The sequence below is a fragment of the Pseudonaja textilis genome, chromosome 3 (assembly GCF_049901715.1).
Source record: "Pseudonaja textilis isolate UNSWEBS1 chromosome 3, rPseTex1.2, whole genome shotgun sequence".
Classification (NCBI taxonomy): domain Eukaryota; kingdom Metazoa; phylum Chordata; class Lepidosauria; order Squamata; family Elapidae; genus Pseudonaja; species Pseudonaja textilis.
Genome location: NC_141992.1, coordinates 167,620,607 through 167,646,327, shown reverse-complemented (window position 1 = coordinate 167,646,327; position 25,721 = coordinate 167,620,607). Strand labels below are relative to the sequence as shown.

The 25,721-nt window shown below is 34.8% G+C and overlaps 1 protein-coding gene and 1 long non-coding RNA gene across 2 annotated transcripts in view; both read left to right on the top strand.

Moving 5' to 3' along the window:
- Positions 1 to 8,453, top strand: part of JPH1 (junctophilin 1) — a 65,954-nt gene extending 57,501 nt beyond the window's left edge. Inside the window, exons 5-6 of the mRNA XM_026706073.2 lie at positions 5,963 to 6,058; positions 6,223 to 8,453. Coding sequence (XP_026561858.1) covers positions 5,963 to 6,043 — 81 coding nt within the window. The 3' untranslated portion in view covers positions 6,044 to 6,058; positions 6,223 to 8,453. The remainder of the gene's footprint in view (positions 1 to 5,962; positions 6,059 to 6,222) is intronic.
- A 3,716-nt stretch (positions 8,454 to 12,169) lies between these two features.
- LOC148126404 (uncharacterized) lies at positions 12,170 to 25,214 on the top strand. The gene is made up of 2 exons (XR_015743240.1): positions 12,170 to 12,294; positions 23,942 to 25,214. It is a non-coding gene; the product is annotated as an uncharacterized LOC148126404 (long non-coding RNA).
- Positions 25,215 to 25,721: the final 507 nt, after the last annotated feature.

Sequence of the window (25,721 nt, the reverse complement as noted above, 5' to 3'; positions counted from 1 at the left end):
TAAAACTGTTGCAGTGTTTCCATGGTCATATGACCATGATCTGGACACTGGCACACCGGCTGCCATTTACCTTGGTTGTAACGTCCAAGGATCATGTGGTCATTTGTGACGATCATTTAGCTTCTGAGAAGCAACATCAATGGGGAAATCAGCAGGAAAAGTCACAAATCACAATTATGGACTGTAAAATCCAGTGTGGTCACATGATGCATTGTTTAACAATAGCACCACTTAATGATGAATTATATATAAAAGCATTAGCACAGAGAGAGGGAGATTACACATGCACATGCACACAAACACAAAAACATACATATGCATATATTACCAAATGTTATTCTCAGAACTTTTTCATATTTAGACAGCATTGTAAAAATCATATTTATGCACATATCTCATAAATAATTTTTTTGAAATGCAAGATACCAGCTTAGAATAATTGAATTACGGCATGTACATTTGCGTTGGTAACCTGAATGTAATGATTTTACTAAGAGTGAAGGGGAAAAAAAGGATTTCGAACTAGCTGTCAAAGAGACTTATGTAATTTGCTATATAGGTAATCTAGAGAGAGTAGTATATTTGTGTTTGCCTGCTTGCCTCTTTTTTAAAAAAATTAAAAGATCATAAGTGTTACGGCTTTGTTTATTTCAAACAATGGAGAATTTCAGTCTTTAGCACATTATGGGCATATCTGTCATACAGACACCAATTACATTATTTTCAACAATTCATATCTACTCAGTATCCTGTTCATAGAGTTTTTTACTTGCTGTTTGCATTTTTTTTTCAGCTGTAGGAAGAAAGCAATTATCTTCATCCTACCTCTTCCTAGGACATTTCAGTAAAAAGTTTATCCCATGTGCCATTCCTCGGCAGAAAAAAGATAAAATCCAATGAGCTGTGACATTTATGAAATATAAAAGAGTTCTCTCTGTCTCCTCTCCCCCTCTATGTAAATAAAATTATTTAGGCTTGAAATGAAGAGAATTGTCTAATAAGTTAGATATTGCAACTAATCGTTCCGGCCCACAATTTCACTAGAAGAGATCTTTCCAAGGCTAATTCCTTGTTTGGGTTACTAATGAAGATCATTGACAAAATTTATTAATGTAATAAAAATGTGTTTGTTGATTTAAAGAACCCACATGATATTGAAAATTATGTGCATGCATGTGGAGTGGAAAGCTGGTTATTGAATACAGAAAGAACAGTAAATAACAAAAGGTTTAGCAAATGGTTCAATAGTAGCAATGGCACTTAGACTTATATACCACTTTATAGTGCTTTACAGCCCTCTCTAGCAGGTTTTTACAGAATCAGCATATTGCCCCCAACAATCTGTATGTTCATTTTACCCACCTCAGAAGGATGGAAGGCTGAGTAAATCTTGAGCCTGGTGGGATTTGAACTGCCAAATTGCAGGCAGCCAATAGTCAGCAGAAGTGGCCTGCAGTACAGCACTCTAACCACTGCACCACCGAGGCTCTGAGCAATGTCGGATAAAAGTATCTGTGAAGTCCTCTTAGTTATCTGAAATATTTACTGATAAGTGCATGAAGAATACTTCTGATCATGTTAGGTCTGCAGGGAATATGAATAGATATGTGCTTTTATATGCAGATGACTCCAGCTTGTGGGTTGAGAATCTGAATGATTTTCAGCAAATATTAGACAATATGATGGAACAAGAGTATGGCTCATGTATCCAAAACCAGGGTAATTATGTTTGACAGGAGAAAATTATGTGAATAATTCCAAGTTATTTATACATGGTAAAAAAATGACAGCAGAGAGAGATGGGAAGCATATAAATTTAATAAACAAATAGTTTAAATTTGTAAAATGGGAACATGAGAAATTACGGTTCCCTAAAGAAATTAAAATGGTTGTGTATAAGAATAAATTATTTTCTGTATAGAAGTGAAAGATGCCTACATAAAACTTAAAAGTTGAATGAAGCAGGAATCTGGTACTTGAGTGTGCAGTAACAGAAAGATAGGACGAAGAATGAATGGGTACTGGATTAATGTGGTTTGAATAAATGATCAGTATAAAACAGCATGCTGAGATGATTTGGTATATCAAGAAAATGAATGAGGAATCAATTGCAAAACAAATGCATGACGGAAGAGAAATCAGGAAGACAATGGAAATCATAGGTAGAGTTAATATCCTCTAAAAGACAGAAGTGTATAGTTGAAAAGTCTCCATCTGAAGGAGCTTATGAAGGTCATATGGAAGTTATGGTTAGATAGAACGATGTTTGTATAAACTAATTTTACCTATGTTTTTTCCCTTGTCTCATGCCTTTAGTTTCTTTGTCTTAACTAGTTCTTACTTCTTTTTTGCATTCTGCATAATGTTACTTTTTTTTTTGAAAGAGGACAGCATGTTGTACGTATTTCAGAGCCCAGACATACAATGATAAAAAAAGATATGAAATGAGCATAGCCCTTCAGAACCTTCCCCTTCGTTATACTTCATAAATAGTGAGGTTCTGTTCATAAAATACACCTGCAACTAAAATCAGCAAGGAAACTGTTCTTTCTCAACTGACCCTCTTTTAACATCTACAATAGTTCCTACCAGCTAACGTATCCTAATGCCTATTAGAAAAAAAGACTTAAATGTTGTGTTTTTCTCTTTTGTACACCTTAAGCTTACTGTTACACAAGGACAATTCTCCAGGCATGAATAAAGCTTTTCTATTATAGCTTCCTTATAAACACCTGCTCCAATCAGTCACTGAAAGCAGAGACTAATTTTGCCTTTTTCTATTTTAAGCCAGGGCTGATCACTAAGCCCTTATTTATGATGCTTCACCCTAACCATTCTGGAGTCACATTGTTAATGTTTTCAAAAATGCAAGTTGAACTGCACTTTGGATTTTATAGAGCAATTTGTTGGCAGTTTTTTTATCGTTTAAAGCACCTCCAATAATATGAGTGTCTTTTTCTGTTCTTCCTGATGTGTGAAGCATTCCTTTTATTTTTCTTCTTGATTCAGGTGGTTATATTTCTATTTCAGTTGAATCAAAGAGCTCTCAAGCTTTTTTGAAGCAAGTGTCATACTTGAGCTATTCAACACAGGCCACATTTGGAAATATAGGAAGAATAAAACAAAGAAGGAAACAATGAGGAAATTACTAAATTTGAAGTTGCTCTAGCAAGGCAAGAGCTTAATTAAATATAATTAAATTATAATTAAATTCATTAAAGCATGGATGGTATTGCTTCCCATGTTTTTAATTTTCTTTTAATAAAGTAGTACAGAGTTTTAGACAAGCCTCACCCAAGACTTTCAGGAGCCTCATATCAATCCTTTACTATCATTAGTAGTACTGACATTATCTACTAGGAATCTGACAAAAATTACCATTAAAAGAGAATGTCTACGGCTTAGGGTTGAATTGTGGAATCCCTGGGGCTCTCTGAGCTGGGTTGTTGGCTTGTTGATGTTTTATTACCCAACTAGGTAACATCAACAAACAGCAAACTTTAAACTTACACTGACAATACCTAGCTGGATAATAAAATGTCCATAAGCAAATAGCAAAATTCAGAGAGCATCAAAAAATAACCATTTTTGCCATTTGTCTATTGATTTTGTGTACCCTCAAGCAGGGGTCGTGGTTAATGCTGAGTTGAGGCTGAAACATGTATTACAGATATCATTAAATTTTGCCAAATCAAGTTAGGCTTATAGCAGCTTATAAAACAGACTTAAAATATACCAGTAAAATATCTACTGTATAATAACATACAAGTATGTCCTCAATGCACAGTCACAATTGTGCTCAACATTTATGTTGCTAAATGAGACAGATAAGTAGGTTTTGCCCCATTTTATGACCTTTCTTGTCATAGTTGTTAAGTGAATCATTGCAGTTGTTAAGTTAAATATTAGTAAAATTAGATGTTAAGTAAATCTGACTTTCCCATTGACTTTGCTTGTCAGAAGGTCAGAAAAGGTGACTGTATGACACCAGGACACTGCAGCTATCATAAATATGAGCCTGTTGCCAAGAATCTGAATTTTGACTCACTTGACCATGGAGATGTTTCAACAGTCATAAATGTGAAAAACTGTCATAAGTGATTTTTTCTGTGCCTTTGTAACTTTTAATGACCACTAAATAAACAGTTGTAAGTTGAGAACCACCTGTAACATTATAATCTCCATAACCAAATAACAGTAATCAATAACAAGTACTGTCCTAAATGAATGAATGGATTTCATCATTTTATCAGAACCATAATATGAAACACCATTCTTCAAAAGAGTTTGTTATGGGCTATGGAGATGTCAGCCAGTGTCAGCTATCTTTATGAATAACATGGGAGTATTTCATAACAATGAAATGGTTAACATGAATACAATCTGGAAAAGCAGAGATATTGAAATAAATACAAAAAGCAGGCTAGTTAAAGCAATAGTCTTCCCTATAATGATGTATGGGTATGAGAGATGGACACTAAGAATGGCTGATCAAAAAAGAATTGATGCTTTTGAACTGTGCTACTGGGGTAAATTATTGCATGTACCATGGACAGCCAGAGTAACTACCAGAGAGATGTTAAATCGAATAAAACTGGACATATCACTAGACGCTAAAATCATAAAAAGACAACTAATTTATTTTGGCCATGTCATGTGTGCAAATTTGTGGGAGAAGGCAATGATGCTAGGAATAGTTTGCAGGGGTTCCCAACTGGGGGTGCAAGGCGATATTCCAGGGGGTACGAAAACTTGGGTTTAGAAGTTTTCAAAATTATAATGTATATGCATAATTATATGCATATAATTATTTACTTTTATAAGGGGCGCAAGAATATATCAGGAGCATTCTAGGAGTGGGGTATAGAAAAGGTTGGGAGCTCCTGAGTTAATGGAACAAGAAGAAGGGGCAAGCAAAGAATATGCCGGCTTGATAACATCAAATCTGATACAAAGTTGAACATCAACTGAGAAGCTGTGCTTGACAGGGTAGCATGGAGAGCACTTGCCTATAAAGTTGCCAAGAGCTGGATACAACTAAATGGTTAAAACAACAACAATTGCATAACAAACACCAGAATAATAGAAATGAAAGTTAGATGATACTTAGTCCTTTGAAAGTATTCTGTTAATTGTAATGAATCTATATTGTATTTGTAACATAAGCTCTTCAGAATAAAAATCTATGTTAGAACAAATGTCAGTATTATGAAGGAATTCAGATCCTTTACATAACATACCTGAATTATAAGAATTTTCTTTCTCTTCAGAAAGAAATTTATGTCCAGAATTGCAGTCTGTCCACTTGCAGAATTGTAGAATGTTAAAATGTGTTAAGTATATAAGTACAGTAAGTTTCTCCCCTTCTCTTTTTTTTTCCTAAGCTCTCATTAACATCTCAGTTTGTTGTATATAGGTGCCTTCCCCATCTGATACAATCTGAATGTGTTGCTGAGTAAGGATTAGGCAGTTGAGGTTCAACACCTTTGATTGGCAACAGACTGGGGAAAATTGGATTACTTTATTAAGAGTTGCCAGTTAGAAGGCCAGCATTTAGTTATGATACATGCCTTCTCCAAAATCTTTTGTTTTAATATTTGTAGAGATAAATAGTTTGATGTTGATAGATATAAAAGCATCTGGAAATCATACCTTTATTTACATCTACTATTTAAACTATTTGAAATTATAGAGCTATTCATTTTTTTCACAGCATTTCCTGACTTCTCAAGTTATTTGCTTTATTTATATTTAACAGAGATTGTAGCTATTTGGACATCTCAGAAAATAAATGTAATGTAAATTTTTAAACAGGAGCAAGGTCTTTCGATTTCAAAATTTTTCATTTTTCAAAGGTTTTGTAAGGTCCATGAATACTTTAATTCTGCCATCATTAGATAATTTGAAGCATTTTATTTACTTTGCAAGTGTAATCACATCTATTTTTTTTTTTCGTTTTTAGGGTCCTAATTCAATCATGATTGCCATGGTAATGCTCTTGAATATTGGCTTAGCCATTCTTTTTGTCCATTTCCTAACTTGATTGGAATTAAGAAAGGTAAGAATGCTCTTGTACTTCCCATACAGCAATTCTACCCTTCCCCAACATTTTTCCATTTTAAAATGATTTATAAACTTTCATGTCTCCCCAATTTAATTTTGGCTATGCCTGAATGTGATTCAACATAGTTACTTAATGATATAACTGTTTTGATCCTTCAGTGAAGTCATGACAACTAGTGGCGTAAGCCCACAGTTCTCAGCAGTTGTGTCATCAGCCTTTTTAATGGCACGAGTCATGTTCAGACACAGGGAAGGAGGCATGGAATTAGGATGGGACACGAGAAATGAGGAAACTTGGAAAATTCAGCCCAAGGGCTTTTGAGGTCCTCTGAAAGCTGAAGCAAGCAGCCACTGTTGGGGGGAAAATCATCATCAAACACACCAGCTTTCTGAAGCACTCCAACAAATAAAGTGTGTTGGTTACTCCATCTGTTTGAACAGAGAGTGTAACTAAACTGGAAATGTACGGAGCTGCACTTTTGTTGATGGAACCGAACAGCTGCCTTACTATTTTGCTGTCTGATGTTTTTGGTGGGGGGAGATGGGAAAATGACTGCCAGAGGAATGTGTTCAGAGGATTCTGTTGCTGTGGAAGAGATTCCAGTATTCACTCCTATCTCATTAGAAGAAATAGTTAGCAGCATCACTCACCAGTCTTATTCCATTACCTGCTGCTTTTAAAATCTCTGCCATTTTCTGGGAGATTGCATTTCATTTGCTTATGCATGATTTCTGCTCACTTGCTATTTATTTAAAGCCTTTGTACAGCAGTAATATAATAATGTTGACCAGCCTGGAAAACTTCACTGATTTTTAAATTGTGTTGGAGAAAACTAGTAAAGCCTGTGCTACAACCATAGTGAGAATTCTGGCAAGATCTATTTCTACATAATATTTATTTAAAAATGTAAGATAGAAAAGTCATTTTTCAGGACTAGCAGGCAATACACTATGATGAACTTTTAAGCCATAATTTACATCTTCCTGGTGATACCAGCAAGTTGAATTATTTAAAATGCTGTAGGGTTTATCAAGCTATAGCAGCATGCTGAATTAGCAAAGTTGGGAGACTTTGAGAAGCGTTTTGCCAGTTAGTCAGCAATGTAAGATTTTGCCCAGTTGCATTCAAATTCTATTAGGATTAAAGCCTTTCCTGAATATACAGTGAAACCTGTTAATTTAACTTATCATACATAACCATTTTTAATTCATGTTGAATACATTCAGGTAGAGCATTTAAATCTTTAACAATGACTATCAGCTTGATGCCTTTAATGTTGCTAAACAAAGTCTGTCATCTTACCTCAGCCACTCAAAACTTAAGCCTCAAATTTTAATTTGATTCTTTGTGTCAGTTAGATGTATAGTCCTTTGTTTTGATGATGTGATCCATGTTTTACGCTCCCCACTGAAATAAATATAGTAAAGGAGCATGCTCATTTATTTAACAGAAATCTGTACACTGTGTGATCATTTGGAAAGTCAGCATTTTAATTTGAAATAAAAGGTATAGGACTTGGGTTTTCTTTTATTTCTAGCTCTTAGAAATTATGCTTTTCAATAGATATTTAATCCTATTGTATATTATTATTAATGATTATTATTACTAATACTATTATTTGCATGGTTTAGTAGAATGGTTTCTCATAATTACATTAGTTATCACAAAAGGCAGCCCATTGTAATTGAAATGGTTTGGAATAGTTATCAGAAATTGGAGCTGCTTAGTGCAGGAAAATAATATAGTGGCATTTTTGCAGAAATGAGTTGACAGTCCTGTATTTTGACCTGTATGAAATTGAGAAGAACACAAAAAGGCAGCAAATGAAATGTAACAACTATATGTTTTTTTTAAAGAAGTAAAACATAGTTTACTTACAAGTTTAGAAAAATATTTCTTCATTAAGAATCAGGACATTAAATTTTAACAAGCCTTATGTAAACATGCTTATCTACAACAGGCCCAATTAAGTTGTTGATTATGCTAATTTTGTAACACAATATTACATGTGTATTTAAAAATCCAAAACGTATGGATTTTGAAAATTTATAAATTAAACATGTTGTTTCTGTTTATAAATATGATTTATAAGCTTTTTTAAGAGTAAAGCTCCAATAAAAATTGTTAGTATTTTTCTAAAATGTGCATTGCTGTATTTTACATAAAGGTTATTTATAGTTGGTTGTAATATTGTACACTACATTTTGGACAGCTTATAATCCTGCCAATGTATTTAAATATGTCACTTTGTCTATTTAAAATTTCTTGCTGTGAATGAACACTTTTATCTAATGAGCTGCTTTATTTATAATTTCTGGAAACCAAAATGGATAATGTACAGTTTTCATAACTGTATTTGCTCTAATTAAAGAATAGTATTGGTTACAAATGTATAGCTGTCCTTTATTTTCTCTGTTAATGTTTCCTGTATTTTCCTTGCTTTTTTTAAAGGAAAACACATAGTTTACAAATAAAACACACCTATCTTACAAGTTCAGTTTTATTTTGGTTATATAGACAATATGCCTTAAAAATCAATCCACAAGGGACAGAAATAGACCTTTATAATGCTACTTTTCAAAATATAATGCTATCTTCATCACATTCAGTGAAGCAAATTGGCATTGATTCATTGAGTGAATGTTATACTCGCTCTATATATCTTCACTCTTTGTCACGAGGTAAACGTATGGGAGAAAACAGAATCTTTGTGTAGCCTTTCACATTCTTTCTACAAAAAATGTTTCAAGTATATAAGAGTATGAAGATCTGTAATGCTTTAAGGCAGCCACATCTTTTCTTGGAAGTGTTTGATTGAATTGCTGCTTCTTACAAATAGACACCTTAGCTGATTATAACTACATGACACATTCAAAATACCTTCTTCCTTTTCAAGATGGGACACAGTAACAAATCAGCACTTGAATGAGAAGAGAAAAATGTACTGTTCTCCTAGACAAATGAAATGTGCTAAAGGCCAGTTGAGTTTCCAGAGAACTTCATTCTATGTTGGAGATACACCAGAATTAATACATGTATTAATCAAGGAGATTCTTGAGTGGATAAATAGACTGCCCTCTGATGGAAGTGGAGTTAGATTTTGTTTAGGAACAAGTTGTATTGCTCTTCTTAATCAAAGCACACTGAGATCTGCTGATGTGACTATATCTAAGAAAACTAGGCTGAATGAACAAGGAACAAACAAGGCTCAAACTTCCCTTCAGCAGTCCTGATCTTATATGGGATGTATTTTATAGTACCTCTCCCTTCCCTGAAAAAAATAGTAGAAAGGCAAGTCCAGCCTGTGAAGCTGGTATTTGGCATTAATATTTAAAAGGGCAGTGATGTTAATTGTTGATGTTCCATAAAGCACTTTGTTTTAAACGAGGTTATGAGCCTTAGAATAAAGTTTAGATTAAATGGTGCACGTTGCTGAGCTTGTTTGTATTGATTGATTATTTTGGAGAGAAGTACTTTCAACTCAAGAGATTTTCCTACTTTGAAATTATAATATTCCAAAAGAGATAAGTTTTCAGCTTGATACAAAACATGCTTTGAAGCAGCTTTTACTTGTTCATTTCTTAGCTCAACTACCAAAAATTCATCTTGTGCCAAATTATAATTAGGCATGTGTAGAATAATGCAAACTCTAGGAGGGCCCTGAAGTAGCTGCTTTTAATAAAAAAGTACCTGTTTTTTTTCTTCCTGTACTCAAGTCTACAATTATTTATTATTCTTTTTTGCTCATTCCACATGGCTGATTCTCTGATAATGATTCATAGATATAGAATTTATTCAGTGCTGGAAGCCACCAAAGGACCATTTATCTTGAGATTTCAGAATTGTCAGATTCTATCTGTTGAAAACTATATGGCCATCAAAGTTGGGCTATTATGATACTGAAAAGAGTGTAATGCTTTGTCCAAGAATTTTGTCTCACTAGCCAGTTATGCACAGCAAGCTGTGGTAAAGAACAGAAATCGATAAGTAATGTTCAAATTTGAGACTACAGAATTCAGAAAAATAAGCATTGAGAGTTTTGCACAATATATGTTTCCGTCTATATAACCACCAAGCCAATACATTCTAGAACCTTCCCAATCATTTTTATTTTTTTTGCTTTCCATATCAATAAAGTTTTGTTTATAAACTCTGAAACCAACAAAGTACAAACAGGATGACTGGTTGTACCTTTAAAAAAATTCTGATAAAAGCAGGAGGAATTTTTGCAGAAACACTTGAGCCAAAATTAGTGGATTATTGGATTTCTAAATGATCTGAGAAAAAATTCCCAGATGGTTAAATTAAAATTTGGAACATTTTTTTCTGCCAGATGGTCTGTGCTGTTTTCTTTAATCCAGTTCTTTCAGCTAACCTTTATGTATCTGAAACATTGTTAAAAGGACTAGAATCTTTTTTAGAACAATGACTAGTTTTGCTATGTTTTAAGGTACAATCATACCTTATTATGCTGCACCTATAAAAATAAATCATCTTAAATGTAATCTACAGCATTAATTGCTAGATCCATGCTTTTAAGCATAAATCACTTGACACAAATAAAAATTCCCTTTGTGGGTTTCTTGATCCACTACCTTTTAAAACTATATGCACCTGTCACATGCTGTTTGTATCAAAAAAGAAATTTATGCAGTAGCTGATAAATGTAAGTTTGTGAATAATATATCGCTTTCTGAATTGTTCATAAATATATTGCAACACCAGAACAAATTACATAAAGTAGCATGTAAACAGCACATTTATGCATTTTAGTTTGGGTATATGGAAGATGTCTGGTTTTGAGTAACAAATAAGGGTTAATTAGTTCAACTCACACTCAAAACTTATAAACAGTGCAGTATCATTAGCTCAAGAAGAAAAACAAACATCATGAAAGAACTACCTCAGGCATATATTAACATTCAATTAGTAACTTTGTGTACAGCAAAGAAGAGTAAATACAGAACTTATTGTATGAGAAGAAAATAGACTGGCTTAAGACAATACAGGTAGTGCTCAACTTACAACTACAATTGAACCAGAAATTTTGGTCATAGTTCATTGCGGTCATTAGCTGGTCATCACATGACCTGACTTGATTTTTATAATGTTCATTAAGCAAATCACGTGGTTGTACATTAAATCCAAATCTAGCTGTCCAAAAAGTGTTTTTGCTAGAGAATAACAAAAACATTGCAAAATTTGATCACCTGCCCATGGGATACTGCAACTGGTTGTAAATGCGTGCTAGTAGCCGAGGGCCCAAAATGCAGTCATGTGATGGTGAGAGTAATGTGGCAGTTGTAACTTCAAGGATTTTTTTTTTCAATTCTGTTATAGCTTTGAACTGTCATTAAGCGTCCAGTCATAACTTGTACATGGAATGGATTAAAAGTCAGAGATAACAATGGATGTATTCTAGGTAATGGGAAGAAATATAAACCTCTGCTGTTACTAAAGTCAAACAATCAAAAACAATCATGAACTATTGCAAATAGTTTGTACATTTGCATTTTAGGAGAATAGCAATATTTCACATTTGGAATTTCTGTATTCAAGCTCTGAGTTGTTTCTTACCAATTGGATACAAAAATCTAGAGGAAGTTCTTGCTTAATAACCAATCACTCAGAAACCATTCAAAAACATAATGGACTTTTCCTTCTGACTTCTGACCCACTTTCAAAATTCTGATGGCCACACACACATACACTGCACAAACACTTGGCAAGTGACTCGCATTTAGGACTATTTGCAGAATCCTACAGTGAGAATGACAGTCATTTTTCAATTCCTTCAGATCCTTCCATTCCGTACTATCCCGTCAGATCCCTTCTTGGATGAGAAGCAAAACATCTTCAATTAAAAACAAAAACAAAAAAGTCCAGTTGTCCCCTAAAAACGCATCTTTGGGACATTTGTCTTAAAACAATAAAAATTTAGAACATTATTTTCTTCTTAAAGTTCTTATTGGCTTGCTTTCTATCATTACTACATCATAATAACATTGATTAGCTGGATGTAATTCTTGTGGGTTCATTTTTTGTTAGATCTCAACAATGGCAGGAACACTAACACAAATACGGTAAAACAGTAGGAGATTTTGGGCATTATGAACTGATATTCAGAAGATGTCAGGAAGATGAGAACCACATCAATAGCTGTATGGAATCACATGTCCAGCCCAGCACTTTTCCCTTTTGATTTTCCTATCTCCTAGCCAAAAATAAGAGTGAGTGCTGCCAAGTAAAATTTCCTATTTTATTTTGATATAGTTATACTTCAGGATACTCACTTGATTTACAAGCACAATAAGTCTATTGTTTCAGAACTCCAACTGCAAGCCCTGCCAAAGGTAATCTAGGGTTAAATCAAACTGAATATAATCTTACTGCTAATTATGGAGAACTCTGAATAGCAGCTATGATGTTTGCTACTGCTAGGTAGTTGCATCACTCTTGTATCAGAAATTGCTCTTCTGCACGTATCAGAAGAATATGTGCTATAAGAAAGAAGAACTGCTGCCCAAGATGTGGAGATCATGCTCTTCAATGTTATAATCAGGACAGAACTGCCACCAAAATGGCAGCCATATATTAAGTTCTCCTTCTGTATGTGCTCAGCTTTTGTACGCTTCTCAGATGCAGAAAGGTCAGGGAAATGTGCTATTTAATTTCTGCATGTTTCTACTCTCAATTACTGTTATATTATAATGGTTTTATATTAAACCATAAAATACCTAACATAATGAAAATAACCATTACTGCTAAAACCACGAAAATGTGGTTAAAATTATTATCTGATAACAGCTCTCTTGCAAAGATCTAAATAAATAAAATGCTTTACCTGGGAAAGTTCAGCATAGATTTGCTTGTTTTGACACCTTTTGTTAGAAGTTCTGGTCCACCCTCAAATGCAAAGAGAGCAGCTTTAATGTAGGAGGATTATGTACAAATATTTGTAATATAGGGAAGCATATAGAGTACTGTACTACATTACAATAGTGGAAACTCATGTTCAAATCCCTCTTTAACCATTGGGCTGAGTCACTAAATCCCGCTTTGTAGTGTTGTTTTGATAATAAATTGATGGAGGGCCATTGTGTGTATTTCAGTATGCATGTGATATAATATGAAAGACAATAGTTCCTTTTTTAATATTCAGAGGGGTTTATGACCTGTGTCTTTGTCCTTGCCTCTTGCCTTTCTCATGCAAAACCACGATATCTATACAATGAACCCCATTAGTAAGACTAGAGATAAGTCTTTTTTATACAAGACTGCAATTACTTCCTCTTCTGTTTCCTGCCTATTTCACACATTAATGAAAACTTTTATTTTTCTGAAGAGCCAGTTTGGTGTAGAGATTAAGGCATCAGGCTAGAAACTTGGAGGACATGAGTTCTAGTGCTGTCTAATCTTGCCAAAGCAAAGAGGGTGACTTTGGACCAGTTCTTCTCTCTCAAGAAGCAGACAGTGGCAAACCACTTCTGAAAACTACAGAAACTTGCCCAGGCAGTGGCCAGGAGTCAATATTGATTCAAAGCACACACACGCTCACATCTTGAGTTGTTTTTAGTCTGATACAACTTGTATGGTAAGTGATGGCCTAACATTGGGGAAAAGCTACCTTTATATTCCCTTTAAAATATTTCTCATATTATGATGATTATACTTCCTTACTTGACCACATACAATATGCTAAAGAATTACAGTTGCTAATCTATAGAATAAGGCTACACTGGAAACAAAATTCACAACTTTCAGTTCAAGAATACAGTGGATGGCTGAATGCTACAAGAGAAACAATGTAATGATTCCACTGATATACAGCATAGATCAGGGGTGTCAAACCGGCTGCCCAGGTGCATCACATTCTGGCCACCCCCACCCCCAGTTTAGCAAAGGGGAGAAAGTTGTGATACATCAAGTGACGGTAATGTGACGCCGGGAGTTTGACATCCCTGGCATAGAACCCATTCAAAATACAATACACCCTGATTTATGCATGCACAATATAATAACCTGAAGGGGGAAAGTGATCCATACATAAATCATTGGCATTTGTAGGTTTTTCACTGCTACACCACAAATCTTTTTCACACTGTTGTGGGAAAAAGTTGTGGACTCCCATAAATTACTCCCATTTTATTTTTTATGTTTCAAATGTGCTATGTCAAAATTTGATCTCAAATGAAGAAAGGGAAAGTTGCCATTCCAAAATAACTGGAAAACAAGACACATTTTTACCCAGTTGTAATTCAATTTTTTTGCACCTTATCCAGGAGGAACCAGTTTTACATTTTTAAGCAACTACCTATGTCCAGTGGTTTGTGAAATCCAAGTACTAATGCTGTGCTTTCAGAAACAGGACTTGCACACTGCTTTATCGGTAATCTAATCTTACTGAGATAATGCTTGACCTATTACCATTAGTTCAACAATCATTCAAAGTTAAAACCATGCTGAAAAAAGTGACCTACAATTGTTCCTCACACTTATAATCTTTGAACCCATCCCTGTAGTCTTTTGACTAAGACAGATGACAACTAGTATGTATTTGTGACAGTTGCAGCATCTCAGGGTTATGTGATGTCCTTTGCAACCTTCCCAGCAGGCTTCAAACGTTGCAAAGTCAACAAGGAAAGCCTGAGTCACTTAACAATCATAGCAAAAAAAAAAAAAGTTGTAAAATCAGGCACAGTTCACCTAATGACTACGTGGCTACTGACATTCTGGTCCCACTTGTGATCACAAGCCAAGAACCACCTGCAGAACAAGCTTAGCTTTGCGTAATAGCAGAAACACAAGCCAATTATATTAATCAGTGCAATAATCTCCCTGTCTCTGAACTCTGACTGCAGTAGCATCAAATATTTACTTGTATCTATTAATAAACCATCACAAAATTAAAATACAACGAGACCTTTCATAGGACTTAATGTAATTCTGTATTATTTCCAACTATTCTACATTGACCACAGATGGTTTGAATAGCTAGGGGAGCCTAGATTTTCTCTTTATTGCTTTAGCTCTTCAGAGGGAATTCATCAATCATTACAATAATGCTAATTGATAAAATGAGCTGTTTAACCCTGTTCTGCCCAAAGTATCCTGAGTTATCCTGCCTCTCCTTTTAATCTATCCGCACATGCCTAGCATCTCTTGTCCTGTTTATGGTGATGGCTCTAATCACTCACTTCATAGCCACCTATAACCTGAAATGTTTTCATCTGATATCTGAACCTGGGAGCATTCTCATCCTAGAAGAACCCACGGTGTCCTGCATGGACTAATCTTATTTGGATCCCCTTTTATTAAAATCTGATTGCCAAGCATTGCCAACTGTCTACACCAGGTAAGCTACTTCTACTTTTTCACCTTCTCATTTCTTGGCATTTTGCTATCTCTGACCTTATTTGAGTCAGCCAGTAGCTTATTTGAGGATGAGAGGATCTGCGTCTGTACTACATGTAGATCAAAATTCTTCCTGTTTGTCTTCCTGTAATAGTATGTGGGAATGACCTGGGGAAATAAAGGGAAGAGATGCTGCCTAGGAAACAATCAGATAAAAGGGAAAGGAACCTGCAGCTGAATACTGTAACAGGCAAAGAAAGAAATTTAGAAAGGATCCACCCTAACCTGGTAAAAACATGGCAGGAGATTTGTACTTTAAGATTTGCAAGATAATGCTAATAATACAATAAATAATACAATAAAGTAGAATTAGCTCATCTTGTTGTGTTTCCTATCTGGTTTACTTAGGAGACTGACATGTCCCCATAATAAAACTTACTCTAGAGATAAATTGGGCTAGAAGACCTCCAGGGTCCCTTCCAACTCTGCTATTCTATTATTCTCAGATTAAGATAAATTATGCATAGCTGCTTAAGTTGCTTGTCTTTTGTGGGACACTTGGCTGCTTCTGAAATTGATTTAAATAATTCTGGGACAAATTGCAAGGTGCCCTCACCCATTGTCCTATCTCCCATCCTTCCCATCTATGTAAAATAGACAAGCTTCGTTGAATGACCATTAGGTCTACCAGTACCTTCCTCCTGTAGTCCTTTAAGTGATTGTTCCTCCCTCACTTTTCCACATTCTTTTCCATTGCTTTCTTAGATGTTTGCACAAGTGGCATTTTTTACCTGTGAAAGCAGTGAAAATAATGGCACATTAGTGCCATGAAAGCTATCCTAATTGCTTTCTTTCATTAATGTTTGTCACTGTAATAGTGAGATGGGCAGCATAGAAATTTAATAAATAAATATTTTAACATTTCCAGTATTTTGTTGTTAATATTTAATATTTCATAGTGTGCTATATCCTAAATTTGTAAGCAAATTTTCAGTTTCAGACAATATAACAGATTCAATCAAAGAAAGTAGGCTGTCAGTCAGTCAAATGGATGTCTATCCCAAGAAGTCAGTCTGTCAATTCACAAGCCTTCAGTTTTTGTTCCCATTTCTAACCTAGTATTCAGTTTTTCCCACTCCTAGGATTAGTGAAGTATCAAGCTCACATACCCTCCTGTGGTACATCATCAGATAATATTTCACAGCCTGTCAGCATAGCAGGGTATGATATCTGTGCAAGCCTAAGATCTTTAAAGATTTATGGATCTGTTTTCCAAGCTTTTTGTCCTTCTTGATATTAAGCACCCCCCAAAAAACTTGTGCCTACCCATAAAGATTTTTTTTTTAATGTAAAAAAAGGATTACTGTTCTGGCATACTAAAGATTTTCCTCCAGCCTGACCAATAATTAAGGTCTGATTACTTTTTTGTAAAGTTATAATGGGCATTAATCAAAATAAATCCATAAAAAGAACATAAAATCTAAGATATTTTTAGAAACATCTGGGTTATTTTTCATACAGTAAGTGCATAACTTTTATTTGAGTTAAAGAGGATAAATAAATCTTTTACCAAATTAGTACATTTGCATTAAACATAGTAGGAATATTTAAGGTGGATATGGATCTCAGTATGTAACTCTAAACCATACATATTATGGCTTGAAATCATAATTGTGGTTGAAAGACCTAAACTGTATAAGATCATGTCATAGGATTGCTAAATAATAGAAGATTTTATCAAATCCACTATGAAGAAGCTTTTGCATGCCAAGCTCATAGACCATAGAGTGCAACCATTCTCTTGTAAACTATAATTATGGATTTAAGACCCACCATTGAATCTCATTTCATTGCCCTGGATGTATCTTTGAATTTCTTTTTATATACCTCCAGGCAGAAGAGGAGTAGGGATTTGGAGATAAATGGCCTGAAAGTGTGACAGAGTTTGGAAAGAAAGAAAAAAACCGTTAAAATAAATATTTCCATGATAAAAGCTTGTTTCTTTCAGCAAGAAACAATTCACCCTATTAGTCCTCCAGATCTGATACTTTTCCCAACATGTAACATCTATGAGATATCGCAGCAGTGTGGCTGAGGTTTGTACTGATGTTTAGAGGTTTGGTCAACTTTATTTATTCTGTCTTATTATTGTTGCAAACCACCTAGGATTATCTTATATAAGTGGCCATATATGTTTCGAAATGAATGCAAGCTATTAGCATTTTGACAGTCTTTAGTGAGACCTAAACATTATGAGACCTTCTGATCTAGGCATTCTAGCAATTCCTCCAAACAAACATTTCAAAGGAAAAAAATAACCATTTATTGATATCAGCCAGTCTGTGAGAAAATGCAATGATCTTCTTTTGCTACATATGCATGACGTAGATAGCCACAATTAACCATGAAATGATACGTATGGAATCACACCACTAACAACCTGAAAACACACTTCAAATGTATCCTGCTTCAGAGTGCTTCTCACGTCTAAATTCAATACATTGGAAGGAGCCCAAATTGCTAGGAGATGGTGGCACATGAATGCACGCATTGCATGCCTTTTATCAAGTTTTATTTACTACACCCCTACACTCTATTAAGTTGACCTCCTTGATTTCCCAGCACTGGAGAAGCACATCAAAAAAGAAGAGCAGACAATTGTGGCTCACTGCTGAGAAGGTTTTTTTTTAATGGTGTTCTGTACACTTTAAAAGATATAAAAGGCAACATTTAAAAGACTTCTAAAGCTCCATTGTGATACAGTACAATTAATTTAGGCAGTGTCAATTGGAATTAGAGTCTAGGCTTTGAGGAGAGCAGCAAATGTTGCAAAGCCCCCATCTCCTAATTGCTACGTGCCATGGCAACTGAAAGACATGCCTTGTGTTTTTTAAAACAATAATATATACTGTTGTCATTGGTGCAAGAATACAGCATGACATGTAGCCAATTGTTCCGTGAGGTTCTTCCTGACTTTTCAGGCTTGCCCATTCAGCAGTTGCATACTTGGCTTTCTTTCTGATTACAGTAGGTAGTTACCACTGTATTATGCTGGTTAATTCAACCTGATAATGTTACTTAAGGCTCCAGCAGCTTGGAAGAAGTCTTTATTATTCTCTAGTTCACTGCTTTCAAAGAGAATCTCACTATACTGATAAATTGTTCACTGAAAAATAATGAATAAACATGTTCCAAGAGGGAAGAAGCATACACCATCTGCAAAGCTAGGATTACTTGCCTAAGGAGAAAGACTAGATCCAGAATTTAGAGCCAATAGTGGGAATCTTCAGCTCTCCAAATATTGCTTAATTACAACTCTTAGCATTTGTATACTGTTGGCTTGCTTCAACTTTATTTAGTTGAATGGTCATATTCATTCAAAAGGCCACTGAAAAGTGTAAGATCGAGAGCATAACCAACTTTCATCTTTTCATCCATAAATTGTGAATATATAGAGAGATTTCAGCCATTACTTTGCCATCCTTTTGTGTTTATCAGTAAAATGAGTTGAACCAAAGTTGAATAGGTACTGCTAGGCTTAGGTGGCCATATATTCTATGTTACAAGAATATATGGCCCTCTATATAAAACCTGACTCCATTTGCAGAATAATTTAATAGCCTAAATCAACTCTTTGTCCCAAACTCAGAAGAAGTACGAAGCCAAGGAGTCAAATTACAATAATAATTCTTAGACTTGTCTTATGTTGACCCTTGCAAATATTCAAGTGTGTTTCCTCTTTCAGATTGCTTCTGGCTGGCAATATTGTTTGGTTAGACTAACCAGGAAAGGATAAAAATTACCTAGATCTAATGCATCTAGGCTACAAGATTATAAACTATGGTCCTAGATTACTTCTAGAGGCTAAAAGGTAAAATGCTATGGTTCAACTCTACTAAGGCTAGGATCCTTTTTGCAGCCATTCAAACTTGGATGGAAATTGATGGTTCCATCAAAGGTTTTCTAAAGGAATAGAAGTGAAAAAAATAGCAAAAATGATGTTGGTATGTATTTCCTTTTTGTTTTTGGAAAACTTCCTTGATTCACAATATCAATAGGTTTTCTCAATAAGCATAATACTTGTAGATATGAATGATCACTCTTTTGTATGGCAGGGAATCATTCTGTATTCATGAATGCCAATAGGCATTTCTCTGTTCCAGAATGGAATGGAAATGAATGTGGATATTCTTTCATCAAGTCACTTTCCTCACTTATTTAAAATAGGCTTTGAGTAGCCTCTAGGCTTGCAACTTATAATTGCATGAACTATCAATCTGCATTTGTCATTAGAATAAATGTCCCTATGACTATATAGCTTATAGGACCTGGGGCAAGAATTACTTTGCTGAACAAAATGCTTTCTTTCAATTTGTACTTTCTGCTTAAGAAATGGCTTCAAATAGATAAGGAATGAATAGACCTTTCTATGAAAATACCTTGAGAATCTTAACTTCATCCAACTTCCCCAATTACATTTATGGATCTTGAATAAACAGACGTGATGACTTCTGCTTCTGTATTTTCATATCATGCTCTTGATTATTTATCAAAAACAGTCATATACTTCTGGTCGCTGAGCAACAATTATGCCTGAGCAGATTGGATCCAACAAGGTGTACATCAAAGCCAAATGCTACACATAAAATATAGCATAGAAAAGGTATTCCTGCAAAACAAACTCCGCTTTTTAGAACAAGAAAAGGATTTTGTATACCATAATTGTTTTTGATCTCTTGTAGAATGTGGCTTTATCTAGAATATCTTAGAATTCTGCAATTTGGAAATATTTTTCTATGGTGCCTCTACTTCTGATGTTTTTTTATTCATGTCAGAAGCGCCTTCAAATTATGATAATGCTTTGAAAGACAGATAAATAATTGTTCACCATACAACCTTACTCAAATTCACTTAGAAGCAGATCCCATTCAATTTAACAGGACTATGAATCTTTTTTCCCTGTGATGTACTCTTTCAATGCAGCATCCACATGGCACTAAAAACATCTTAGTACTCATAATTCAATTTTACACATGATAACTTGGAACTCGGTCTAGGATTGCTACTTTAATTATTTAAAAAATTATATACAAAAGCAATCAACAATGATTGCTAGTTACAATTGTAAGATAATCAAATGTTATGCATATTAAATTAATATTGACTTATTATAAACCACTATTGTAGCAGTAAAGTAATCAGCACAGAACTTCATTAACCCAGCAAGTTATTCCAAACCTTCATCTAAAGACTATTTAATTCTTTCACAGTGACATTTTCTCTGCAATTCATCTGTCATTAATTAATCATTACATGATGTAGCGGAGCAGGTTACCTGTGGAACAGTCTTCATCCCATCCCACCTGCTGAGGCAGGGAAGGTATCAAGCTAAAGAATTGGCATGATCCAGGAAAAGAGCCTTCTCTGCCACTGCCCCCACTTGTGAAACTCCCCTCCCCCCCAAGATGAAGTGGGTCCCCACTCTCCTGGCCTTTTGCAAAATGTAAAAACTGGCTCTGAGGCCTTGCTTGCGACTCACAGAGGATAAGGGGCTGGTAAGCACCTTGAAAACTTTTCCCCTGCCTTGTTAAAACTTAATACTGATTTTTAATTTATCATTGCCTCTCAAATTTTATAAAGTGTTTTTATGCATTGATATTTTATTTGCACGCTGTGAGGGCAATAGACGATTTCAAAATTTGGTAAATAAATAAATGCGTAGTCTGATTTCTAAATTGCTTTACCATAGTCCCACCATTTCAGTGGAAACAACAGAACCTAATAGCTCCTGAGACATTTTTAGTAGGTATAATCCATTCAAAATTCAGCATCCATGACTCCCTTAGAATTTAGTGCCACCACATCTTCCAACTACATATCCCAGAAACCTGTAGGCTGCATGGCACATGGAAAGATGGGAAGGCTACATTCCCACTCTCTTTCCTGCCTTCCTCTGGGCTCTGCACCCAATCAGCTGGCACAAGGCCAAATGGGCAAACAGCAATTGGCTGCTTTGGAACCAAGGCCAAAATTTGAAATTATTCATGGAGTTAGGCTGTTGATATTATATATGAAAAGCCTATATTATATGTGGATAGAAGAATGACCCTATGAGTCATGGGTTGTTTAGTTAAATGCTAAACCTTTTAGAATAGAAACACAGATCAATAGTAGTATATGTGATATCATACTGTCATCCATCAACACACATTAAACTTTTTCTTGAAAGCCCATTTTTCCATAAAAATGTCATTCCTAAAGCATATATCAGTCATTATAATGCATAAATCCCAACATTTGAAACAAAGCAAAATAAAGAGGATGAGATATGTAGACTTCAAATAACCCAGTCTACCTCCTGAAAGCCTTAATGACAGCTATTATAGATTAATTATAGATTTGATGGTGATCTTGTAGAACTGTTCCAATGCAATACAGAATATCTTTAATATCCTGAAAACCATGATCTTTTGGATGATACATTGTTTCCAGTGGAGATTTTTAAAGCGGCGAATGGAAGTGCTGAAAGGAAAAGTTTACTCTCCCTCCCTTACGGAGTTAACAAATGGACACTGAAAAACCTGCTTTTTTTATAGAAAGTAAAAATTTAAAGCTCTTTGTTACAAGTGGGAAGGGAGAGAACTGAAAAAAAAAAGAACAGTTTTTTCCCGAAAGCCATCACTCTGCTAAACAAATAATTCCCTCAACCTTGTTCATTTATTACAAAGTCTGCACTACTATAACTGTTAAATCTTGTCATCACTCCTTATCACCCAACCCCTCCCACTTGTGACTGTATGACTGTAACTTTGTTGCTTGTATACTTATGATTTGTATTGACTGTTTCCTAGTATGATTGATTGCTTATTGCACCCTATGACTATCACTAAGTGTCGTACCTTATGATTCTCAACACCTGACGAATGTATCTTTTCTTTTATGTATACTGAGAGTATTTACACCAAGACAAATTCCTTGTGTGTCCAATCACACTTGGCCAATAAAGTATTCTATTCTATTCTATTAAGATGTACTTAGTTCATGCAAAATTGTAGAACTGTATGAGAATTGGCAGAACTTGGGAGCAGAGTGAAACTAGAAATCATCCTAGAATCCCTACATAGCCACAAATAAACTAAGTCCACCCCCCTTGAGTGCCATTAACCTGTATCTACTCTAACCATTAGCTGCAAAGACTCCTGAGGACTTTAGCAATAAATCAGCTTCACTGAATCCTCATTTGTGGACTTGGTATTTCATGCCTGACAATCTATTGAAATACAGCTATGTTTTTAATCAGAAATTTCTGTTCCTTTTTTTTATTCCAAATGTTTTTGTGGGAAATCTTTAATATTTATTTTTAATTTTCATTTATTTGAATCTCCTCTTTATTATTTTTATAATGTTTGTCATAGTTATGATAAACATACCTAATACAATACTCCTTTGTTCTCCTATTTTCGCCAATTACAAACCTGACAGGTGAGTTGGGCTGAGAGAAAGTGACTGCTCCAAGGTTATCCAGCCAGTTGTCATGCGTAAGGCAGAACTAGAATGCAGTCTCCTGGTTTCTAGCCTGGTGTCTTAACCATTAGATCAAACTGTCAATATGTTTAGAAAACAAATATTAGGATGATAAACAATGACAATGTAGAAATTATTTAGGAAAACATATTCAATATTTTACAGAATATTTTCCTAAAATGCATGTAAACTTTCAGCTATGAATTCTAACTTGTTTCTGAGTAAATGGAAAATAAATATAAAAAAATAAATATAACAATAAATATAATCCTATTCATAATACCATTTCCTCTAACTATAGGGAATGGTGTGCTGAAAACAGTATTTGCATTTCTTTATGACAATAAGATAAGAAAAAATAATCAATGTCATAAAATTACAAGCCATTAATTACTTGCCATGTGAACAGGGTTCTCTCTCTCTTTCTCCCTCCCTCCCTCCCTTCCTCCCTCTCCAAATATTGCTGAATCAATAAAACATATGGAATTGCTCTGTTTGAAACCAGGAAGTAAATATCACCACAAAATGTCATATTTTGATTTCAGACTCCCCAAAACATTTCAAAGATTACCTGTGCACAAATATTACATCTGCCCCATAGCAGCAGCAATTCTATGAAAAGATGCAGCTACTTAAGGTGCTTAAGGTGTTCCCAAATAGCGTAAACATATTTGGGTAATCAGATCTGAAGTGATACATAGCCCTAACATAATCCAGAAGTAGTCTTAATTTGATTTCTATGCTGTCTGAAAATGTGAACTTGGTGACAAAGTAACGCAGCTGACAACTTATATGGATAAATGGTTTTGTTTTATTATGTTGTGCAACTTAGTATAGCAGCACCACTAACTCTCACAGTTATGTTTTAAGAAATAAGTTCCAATGATACAACCTAAATTTAACATAGCTTAAATTACAGAAAATAGCCAACAATACAATATTATTTTAGAAAGGGGACCTTTCTTTCAGTGTTAACTGCTAATAATTTCTTTTTTCTAGGGTGGAGACAGAGTGACTGGCCCAAGTTCACCCAGCTGGCTTCACACTAGTCTCGTGCCTAGTGCCATAACCACTACACCAGAGTGCCTCTTTAATAGTTGCTAGACATTAACACAGATTCTGCAATACCTATTTGGAACTGTAATTATATTAATTTAAAAAGGTGATCCTATTGTTAATTTAGAGCCACAAGATGCAAAAGAAAAATGATTGACATTTCCTAATCTCCTTGCTGTTTTTAACAAAAATAGGTTAAGCGTTGGGCTCAGTAAGCAGGTAAGACAAATTTGGATCCTGCAATTATAGCACCTCTTCAGATTTATCCATGGCATACATACTCTCTACTACTTTTCCAACTTTAAGAAGGGAAGGACTGCAGAAATACAGTATGGGAACTGAGTGTTGATTTCCCTCATCAGAGGTCTTCTGACAGAATTCCAATACATCCAGAAGTGGTATTCAGCAGGTTCTGACCAGTTCTGGAGAACCGGTAGCAGAAATTTTGAGTGGTTCAGAGAACTGGCAAATACCACCTCTGACTGGAGATTTTACAGCATCCTTCCCCTGCCACGCCCATCAAGCCACGCCAAAAGAACTGGTAGTAAAAAAATTTGAATCCCACCACTGAATACATCCAATTATTGCTGGGCATCTCTTTCTTTCTTTCTTTCTTCTTTCTTTCTTTCTTTCTTTCTTTCTTTCTTTCTTTCTTTCTTTCTTTCTTTCTTTCTTTCTTTCTCTATTTATTTATTTATTTGTCAAGCAATTATAAGATAACAGGTATAAGTATAAACATAGTTATGAATACATGAAATGGATACATACAAGAAAAATAAAAAGAAACAATAGGACAGGGATGGTAGGAATGTTGGTGTGCTTATGCACGCCCCCTACAGACCTTTTAGGAAAGGGGTGAGGTCAATAGTAGACAGTCTGAGATTAAAGTTTTTGGGGTTTGGGGAAGAAACCATACAGTCAGGTAGAGTATTCCAGACATTGACCACTCTGTTGCTGAAGTCGTATTTCCAGCAATCAAGTTTGGTGTGGTTTACCTTGAGTTTGTATCTATCGCGTGCTCTTGTATTGTTATGGTTGAAGCTATTTTCTTGTATGGACCACATCTGGATTTGATTGCAGATGGTACAGTACTTTGCCCCATACTTATAGATTTCTTCTATGCATGACCTGTAAGACCACAGAGCATCACTAATGTGAAATTTCTCCCAACAGTGAGATATTTTGTATGTATGCCAAGCATTAAATCATGATGACATCTCAGTGCAATTTTGTTTTTTTTATTAGTCTTCTATCTTCTTTTTACCTGAATGTTCTGGTGTCTCTCTGGGTTTTCTTTAATTAACTCTTACTTTATCTTGCAACCATCAGATGTAAATTAATAGTTCCTTAGTGGATCATCTTTCCAAGGTTAATTGGCACAGCAGCCACCTGTTATTGCCTATCATATTTAAACCTACAAAGTGCTGAGTTGTTTGGTAATATATCTGCCATTTGCACATGCATTTACACCACGAAGCATAGTCTGGATTTTGGATCTCCTTTATACACAGTGCAAATTAAGCTGAAAAATGCAAATCAAAGCAGCTATCTTTTGTTAAGACTTGGTATAAATGTATAAATCCCTCTTTCGAAGATCATGTTTGTAACAGCAGAAGTTTTACAAAACTATGTTTCCAGCTATTGAGTCTTTTTTTCCCAACAAGACACAAGTATAAATATAAATGACCAATATTTATAGCAATAACTTTATGGACTAGATATC